The 8,694-nt window shown below is 65.7% G+C and overlaps 1 protein-coding gene across 1 annotated transcript in view; it reads right to left on the reverse strand.

The window, feature by feature from the left end:
• The window catches only part of VSTM2B (V-set and transmembrane domain containing 2B), a 19,434-nt gene extending 11,120 nt beyond the window's left edge, over window positions 1–8,314 (reverse strand). The window contains exons 1-4 of the mRNA XM_012647031.1: window positions 8,230–8,314; window positions 7,505–7,689; window positions 6,474–6,503; window positions 4,768–5,215 (exon numbers count right to left, since the gene is read on the reverse strand). Coding sequence (XP_012502485.1) covers window positions 4,768–5,215; window positions 6,474–6,503; window positions 7,505–7,689; window positions 8,230–8,314 — 748 coding nt within the window. The remainder of the gene's footprint in view (window positions 1–4,767; window positions 5,216–6,473; window positions 6,504–7,504; window positions 7,690–8,229) is intronic.
• Between the last annotated feature and the right edge of the window lie 380 nt (window positions 8,315–8,694).

Consider the following 8,694-nt stretch of genomic DNA (forward strand, 5'->3'; position numbering starts at 1 on the left):
GAGGTTGCTGTGAGCTAGGCTGACGCCACGGCACTCTAGCCTGGGCAACACAGTGAGACTCTGTCTCGAAAAAAAAAAAAAAAAAGGTTCACATGCCACCGACCGGATCCCGGGTCCCTACAGAAGGGAGCCTCTTGCCAGCACCAGGCCGTCCGGCTGCAAACCGCATTCTTTGGAGGCCGCGCTGGACCTCACTGCAGCGCCTTTCCCATTTAGAGTGTTTGTCTGGAAGAGATTCTGTTTTGTTTTTTTCTCTCTCTCTCTTTTTCCCGAAATGGCAACCGGCAACAAAGTGCTCATGAAAAGTGGGTCAGTGTTCAGATTAATCAGGAGCCAGATTCACCAAATGGCTAAAAGGGGGCCAGCCCCCTGCGCCCGCTCTGCGTTGCTGATCCCGTGCATGTTTATTTTTAAGCACAAATACCAGAACGTCTCTTGACAAATGAGACGTGAAACGAATGAGTTTTTGCACGTAAACTTTTGGCGCAAGTGTGCCTTTGGCTGTACTGGGCACACGTGGGGTGCAGGCAGGGTTTTCTGGCCTGGCCCGGCAGTAGCTAAAGGACGAAGATTCGAGCAAGTCTCCCCGCCCCCTTCCTGGTATCACCAAAGTCTCACTTCAAACAAACGAGCCTTCCTTTCGACTTTCTCCCAGGAGCCATGGCGTAACGGGGGACGTCTGGCGAGATGGGCTGGGACCACCCTTGAAGTTGCCAGTCTGAGATGGCCGGAGGGTCCGTCCGCTAGACCCGGGCCTGGGATGAGCCTCTCTGGCTCCCCGGCTCCCGCCCAGCCCTCTGCACTGAGACCCTGAGGCTGAGCTCACCAGACTGCATGGCGGGCGCCCTGCCCTCAGCTCGCGGGAGGGTCTGCCCCTGGGAATGAAGGCCTGGGCCCTGCCCGGAACGCAGGGCAGGAGGAGCGGAATCCTTGCTGGGTCACTGTGGGTTGGCTGCATCCCAGGCCGAGGCCACTGCTCCTACCAGGCAGCCTCCCGCCCAGCCACCCACCCTCGCTCCGGCCAACTAATCCCTCCCCTCCTCCCCCCTTAAGCCCCAGGCCCAAGGCCGCCCCCGCCGCCAACCCCAAGGAACCCCAACCAACCCTTGCCGGCCGCCCCAAACCCGGCCAAAACCGCAAAAAAAACAACAAACCCCCCCAACAAACCCGGTCCAACGGGCCCGCCGCCTCCGCCAACAACCCCGCCGAAAAAACCCGCAAAACCCCCTGGCCGCCAACCCAAAACCAAACAGCCCTTCCCGAACCCCCCCCAACCAACCGCCAAGAAACTTGAAGGGAAGCCGCCAAGCCCAAAAGTGCACCCCCAGGACCCCACCCTGCAGCCCACGCTGCTGCTGGCACCACGGACTGGCCTGCCACCCACCGGGGAGGCTCAGTGGGACCCATGCTGGCTGGCAGCCGAGCTCAGGGAACTGCTTGGTGATGGTGGGTGACACCAGCCCGTCACCCCAAACACAGTCTGTAGGCTTCACTCCCATCAACAGCCCGCAGCTGGGTGGCTGGAGTGGGGTGGGACACAAAACCGGGCATGCTGTTCTCCTTGGGGTCGAGGCGTCGGGGTGCGTTTATGAGCTGGAGGTCACGAAACCCACTGCTGTCTGCCCAGAGTGGGACACAGAGGTGTCCACAGCAAAGCGACTCTGCTAAGAGCCTTACATGGAGAGCAGGGGACCCAGGCTCCCCACTTCCGGGTGTTTCAAAGGAGGGCTGGAGAGGAACTTCTTTCTGAGGTGTCTACACAGTCCCTGGCCTGTTCGGGAGCTGGCAAGGGTTACAGGGTGGCAGAGACCTCAGGGGCCACCGTACCCCCATCCCGGGGGCACGGCCCTGTCACCCTGCTGGAAGCCCAGCTGGCTGTCCCGTCTGGACAACAGCGACCACCACCCCCACCCCAGAGAAGTCAGAGAGGAGCCCTCAGCCTGGGCCGCTGCCCTGACCTACGTGGGCATTAACATTCCGTCCTGTGTGGGTGGTGGGTGCCCTGCTGGGGTGGCCCCGGGCGCGGTGCCGTCTGAGACCCTCCATATCCCCTGGGAAGAAGGGCGCTGTCCATCCCACCTGCGGGACGGGCTTCCTGCCCTGAGGATGAGATGCCCCGGAATACAGCCCACTCTCTTACTCGACCCTCGTGGCCGGCACGGGGACGGGAGACCTGGCCGGCTATGCCAGGCAGTCAGGTCAGCTTTGTCTGGATTCGGGGTCGGGCTCTGGCCAGGAGAAGAGGGAGATTCGAGCAGGAAGGAGCTTGTGACCCTGGCCTCATCACCACTTTGCGAGCACTCCCAAAGCTCTCTTTCACGTGGCTCTTCCTTGACCAAACGCTTTAATCAACCCTGTTGGTTCCCCTGGACATTCAAGGCCCTCCACAGTTAGCTTCCAAATGCCAACCACTTAGCTGTATTTCCCCCACCCCCTCCTCTCCAGCCAGAGCAGCTAATGACCATAGTGCCAATAACAAACGTATACGTGCAGCAATTTCCATACCAAGCTCCCTCCTCGGTCAGGGATCACCCTGTCCATTTTACAGATGGCTCAGAGAGGTTAAGTCACTTGCCTAAAGTCACACAGCCAGTAAGTGGTAGAGACACAACTCACACCTCGGCTTCTGCTTTGCCATTCTACTCACGGTCTGGGGAATACCCCAGAGGTATATTCCAGCCTGGGACACACATGTTCACTTGCTGGGGCCCAAGAAGATAGGGTGGAAGGGTCTCCTCTTCCCCAACCAGCACTGAATTAAGCCAATCGCTCTGTAAGTCCATGAGCACTTTCCCGGCACATCTGCTGTGTGCGGGACAGATGTGGCTAACTCCCCTTCTCCTGGGAACAGAGGAGGCCAGAAAGCAGCTGCCACCCGCCTGGGTACTGTGTTTTCCAGCCTGCCCTGCAGCTTTGCTGGACAGTAGGACTGAGTTTTGGCCATTGGAGGAGGGTAGAGCAGTATTTACCTTTCTAGGCCTGGTCCTTAAAAACAAGCTTTCCTCCTGGGGGATGAAGCGCCGTCCAAAGTGATCTGGGCGGCTCTTTTCTCAACCTCCTAAGAACGGTACATACTTAGGGCCACTATAAATCTGCAGGAAAGACGCTGACTCATCATCACATACGATGTCTGCCTTGGAGCTTCATCCCCCCGGGAACTGGGCTGACAAGGCTGCCCGCATGTCTGCTGGCCACCTCCGGAGTCCCAGCGCGACTTTGGAAGCCACTGTTGAAGCCGGCGGCATCTGCGTCAGCCCGGGTCCCCGCGTGCATGCGCGGAACAGAGCCCCACACTCCCCACTCCAGGGCGGAACTTGATGTGAACAAGAAACGAATTCGAATTGTTCCAAGTCACCGACAGTTTGGGGTTTGTCCCAGCACCCAGTGTTACCTTAAATTAATACGGGAGGGAGTGGAGAGTCCTGAGCCAGGGAGGGGAGTTGAGGCTGTCTGGGGGAGGCCCTCTGTGGGTCCCAGCTGACCCGCCTTCCCCTGTGGCCGAAGGGAAAGTCTCGGGGGGACCCCGTGTGGGGTCTAAGAGGGACGAGGCCTCCAGATGCAGCCAACAGCCCGAGACACACCGGGGAGGCCCCCCCGGTGGGCAGAACTGAACGAGGAACAGAACCGAGCAGATGCGCAGGACAGACCGGCAGGTTTCCACCCACCCCTGAGGCCTTGAGTGGGACAATAAGGTGACTCGAGGGCCTGTCACCCGGATTCAGCGGGATAGCCCAGGAGCCTGCCTCCTCAGGTGGTAGCAGGTGGACTGCATTTGGGAACTGCCACGGTAGGGGTGTGACCACCACATCTGGGAGGACTCACATGCAACTGTCCCCAGACGCAGCCTCTCTGTGCTGCGAGGCCAGTAGAGCCGTTCTCTGTAGGACTCTGCCTCAAACGGGACTGAGGAGCGGGGTTCGGGAGGAGGTGACCTGCTCAAAATCAGATACTGCGAGAGAGTATTGGAGTCGGGCCCATCTCTGAGCTGGGGAGGGAGTGTGGGGGATCGGGGGCCACACTGGGCGGGAGGGCTTTCCACCCTCCGTTAGCACCTGGCTGTCCCCAAACAGCCTCTCCAGGGCAGTCAGGCCATTTGGCCTTCTGCCTTCCCACATCCCACCCGACTCCCCTCTGCCCAGCCTCTCAGCTCCCCAGGGAAAGCAGGTCTTAGCCGCTAGGTGCCTTCCTAAGAACGGCTTAGGTCCTTACTGCACCCCCTGCCCCCCAGAGCCAAAGGGAGCTGGAGCTACGATTTATAGCAGGGGGCAGAGCCGGCGCCCAGACCCCTCCTGTCCTTAGCGGAAGAGAACAGAGGCCACACGGTCAGGCCCATCCACACCGGCCTGGACCAAGTCCGTTCAGCGGAGCCAAGCAGCACAGACACCAACGCGGCCTAAGTGGCACCGCCTGGTCCCACCTCCACCAGGTGATAGTGTCCCACCTGGGGACACACCCGCTCCACGGTTAGGGCTCCAAGTGCAAAGCTGGCCCGTTGCCACGGTCGGAGCTCAGCCCTCAGGGTCCAGCTACCCAAACCCAAGAGAGCTGGTCTCCCCACACTCCGGCCTGGAGTGTCCCTGTGGGTGGGCGCCAGGGGGGCAGCCCCCCAATCGAAAATACAGCGCAGAACAGTTCCAGAGGCCACCAGGTGAGTCAGGGAAACAGCAGGGAGAGGATCCTGACACCGCTCTGGACTGACCCAGCTTAACCAGGATCGAGTATAGACGTGCAAGTGACCCCAGTGTCCATCCGCCACGCGCCCCTTACCCGAGCGGTGCCTCTGGCGCACGACGGCCTGGCCCGGTGGCGGCGACGCAGACGAAGCAGCCGCAGCGGCGACGACGGTGGTGGCCGCTGTGTGGGCCGCGGAGGCGGCGGCAGCGGCGGGGACTCCGGGACCGGGGGCAGCGGGCGGGCTCGCGGGCGGCGGGCTCTTGTCGCCGCCGGGCTCAGGGGTGGCGCGGCCCGCGCTGTGGGCGGTGGCCGCGCCGTGGCGACGCGGGCCGCTGCTCTGGATGTGGGACACGGCCTCGGCGGCCTGCACGTCGGGCGGCGCGAAGCGCGACAGCACGCGCAGCTGCGCCTGGGCCTGGTGCTCCCGCGTGTGGTCGTCGCTGTAGTCCGCCACGCGGCACTCGTACACGCCCTGGTCCTGCAGGCGCACGGCCGACAGCCGCAGCCGGTGCGAGATGTCGTTGCCCTGGACGCGCACGGTCTGCAAGAGAGCGGGGTTAGGGCCGGGCGCGCAGCCCCAGCGTGGACCCCAGCTCGCCCCCGACCCCAGTCACCACCCAGCTTTCCTTGTGCCCCGTGTCCCCCCAGCGCCGTGGGGCTCTCCACTCTGCCTGGACTCCGGTCGCCTGCCCGTTGTGTTGCGTCTCCGGTTCCGCATGGTCTTGACCAAATGGCCCATCGTGTGTCCCCCGCGTTCCCACCAACAGCCTCTTGTCTCCCTGCGGCTCTCCGTTCAGAGTGGCAGAGCCCACCCCTTTGCCCCCTCCCGCCCCGTCAAGCGACCTCAGGCTGGGCCTCCTGTTCCCTAATGGGCCCACGTCCCTCCTGCGCCCCGGCGGGCCGCGTGGGCTCCATGCCTTCCCGCGCTAACGTTCTTTTTTATCCAGAACCCACAGGACCTGGGTCGTGTCCCAGGGAAAGCCCCTGTCCCTGGCCCCCGCGCTTCGCAGCTAACCCTTCGTCCTCCCAAGGAGGCCCGCGAGGCTGAGGCTGCCGCCTGACCCCTGGCCACCTGCTGGGCACCCACCCTGTCACATGGTCGCCTCCCTGAAGCCCCAGACAAAGGGCTCCTCCCTTGGGCCCCTGTGGAGACTTAGAGAAGAAACCTCTCTGCGGCTCCCACCAAGCTCCCAGGGAGCCCCCACCCCGAACCGAGCCTACGAGGAGGCCCCCTCGTCTCCAGGCCCTCGCACTTCCACGCTCCAGCCGGCAGAGCTGGGGCTCATCTCCTCCCAGTTCCCAACCCCACGACCCGCCCCCGCGCAGTCTGCAACGCCTGCACCCGGACCTGCAGCCCAGGCGGGCGCAGAGGGCCGCCGCGGAGGGGCCTGCGGGCACGGAACGCGCGTGCAGGGCGGGGCGGAGGGGCGGGCAGCCGAGCACGGGTCGCGGCGAGGGCGAGCAGCCGCGCGCTCCCGGCGCCGGCAGAGATGCCCGCAGCGGGGAGGCGAGCAGCGGCGCAGGGGCCTGGGCGCGCGGTCCGGACCCAGGAGGGTTTTACAGGTGAGCGCCGAGCCGGGCTGGGGGACTCAGGTCTTGGACCCTTGATTTACACAAAAGAGAGCCCGAGCCCGCTACTGGCGACAGATGGCGCCCGATGCGCAGCTCGGCCGCCGCCGCTGTCTACCGGGGAGGGAGCAGCCGGCGACGCACGGCCGCGCTTTCTAACGCGAGGGAGCCGCGGGGCGCGCGGCGGCCGGAAGGGGTCTCCCGCGGCCCGCGCTGGGCTCCACACTTACGCTGATTTTAGTTGCATCCTTATTTGTTACCTAAAATGCAAACAGGGAGAAACACACGTCAGGCTCGCGGTCTCCAGGCCGGGGGACGCGGATGTGGCCTTGGGCAGGGGACCGTCCGCAGGCGGGCTGGGCCCGACACCGCCGGGCTGGGGACGTGGGGTGCAGGGCAAGAGGGCCGTCTGGATTTCCAGGAGTTTACCCGGAGGGAAGCGGGTTCAGAACTGGGATGGTGCCTGGCCGGAGTGGCCGCGCCAGCGCGCACCTGCCAGCTGGAGACCGGGGACTGGATCGCACCGCGATGGGAAGGAAGGCCCTGCGCCCTGCCGCGGAGCGTCCCCGTTCCCCCCTGTTCCTCCAAATCTTCCTCCACCTGACCGGGAGCCGCGAGAACCTGGATGGAGGGACCGGTGTGTGTGTGTGGACAGGGCCAGTGGAGACAGGAGCAGTCGCTCTGGGCGGGACCCAGGAGGATGTGGGCAGGCGTGACGGTGTTGCTGTGCGCGCGCGCGCTAGAATGTGCGGGAGACGGTGCGGGCTTTGAGGCAGATGGGCGGCGGGGACCTGTTTTCGGCTACAGGGAGGCCACCCCTCTGTTCCTGTGGGCGCTGGAGCTGGCCTGACAGCTTCCCTGCACACGGCCCGCTGCCTCGCGAGCGCTGCCTTCCCGGAGCCCTGGGGACCCCATGGTGACAGAGGGCAGGGAGAGCCTGGTGCGACCGAGTGGTCCTCCCGCACCACCCCGCACCCGTCAGGCGCCGGCTCGCAGCCTGCCCGCAGGAGCACTGAGCGAGGCGTGGCTTTCAGGGGCCAGGCGCGCATGGAGTTCTGGGGGGGGGGTCGTGGGAGAAAGGAAACTGCCAAAGCAATTGACAGGATTTGGGGGTAACAACAGCCGACTTTTCCGATTCTTGAGGATGCCAGGGTGGAAGACGGGCTGCGCCACGCGGCGCCCCGCACCCGTGAGCCCAGCCGCCCCCTCCCCGGGGAAGCCGCCCGGCCCGAGCCTGGTGCGCGCCGGCCCCGCGGGTTACCTTGCTCCGGGCGCCCGGCGCGCTGAGAGCCAGCTCGTGCAGCAGCTCCCGGGGCGGCTCCTTCAGGTACCACCACTGAATCTCCAGCGAATACGAGGTGGCTCCGCTGGCCCGGAACGCGCAGGGCATTTCGATGTCGTCTCCCTCCCGCACCGTCACATCTTTGGGGACTTCAGTGAATGTAGCTGGGGGCGGGGGTGGGCAGGGTGGTGAGGCGTGACCAGCTGTAGGGCGGAGGCCTGGGGCAACCCAAGGCGGGGCGCTCTGTGCCGGCTCGGTGGCCATGTGCCACCCCCGCCCGCCCCCAGCCACTCCGTGGCCCAGGCCCGGGCGTAGCAAAGTTCGCTCGAGCAGCTGCAGGGCGCAGCAGGCTGCAGACTGCTTCCCTCCGGATCGGGCGGGCAGCGGGGCAGCTCATGTCTCCCCAGCTCCACCCGATCCAGGCTGGGGCGCCCCAACTCCCGCTCCCCGCCGGCCTCCTCCCCACAGCCGAGCCCCCGCCGGACTCCGGACGACTCGGGCGCGGGCGCCGCAGCTGCGGGGACCCTTCGCTGCTCTCCTTCCCCTACCCCTCCGCGCCAGGGCTGCACCCCGGGATTGCAGCAGACCACGAAGCCTTCTTCCCCTTTTCTTCCTCCTCCTCGGTGGCGGCCGGCGCAGGCTGGCTCCAGCAGCCCCCAGCAAGGACCCCCGAACCCACCGCGGCAGCGAGTTCCCGCGCTCACCGTGGGCCACCAAGAGCAGCAGGGCGTGCAGCAGCAGCAGACGCGGCAGGTATCCGAGGGCACCGAGCCGGTTCCGCTGTTCCATCTCCCGCGGGCGGCGCGGCGGCGGCGGGGGCCCGGGCGCTGAGAGGCGGCGGCGGCGGCAGCGTGGGCTCGGCTCCGGCTCCGGCTCGGGCTAGGACGCGTCGGAGCCTGCCATGGCCCCGCACGGCGCCCCCTCCCCTGGCCGCCGGCCGCCAATCAGCCCCGCTCCCTCGCCGGTCTGCCCGGCGCGGCTCCGGGGGGGCGCTGCGCTGGGTGCGCGGGGGGCGAGGTCCCCCCGGAGGCCCGTTAGTGCCTCCCTCTGTCCCGGCGTCCAGCGGACGATGGGGGTCCACCTTTCAGTCTCTGCCCGGCGGTCCGGGCAGGGACCGGGCCGCGCCGGGACTCATCGCTGGCCCGGGGAGTGCGCGCCTCGGAGCCGCG

The sequence above is a fragment of the Propithecus coquereli genome, unplaced genomic scaffold, assembly GCF_000956105.1.
Source record: "Propithecus coquereli isolate 6110/MARCELLA unplaced genomic scaffold, Pcoq_1.0 Scaffold254, whole genome shotgun sequence".
Taxonomy (NCBI): Eukaryota; Metazoa; Chordata; class Mammalia; order Primates; family Indriidae; genus Propithecus; species Propithecus coquereli.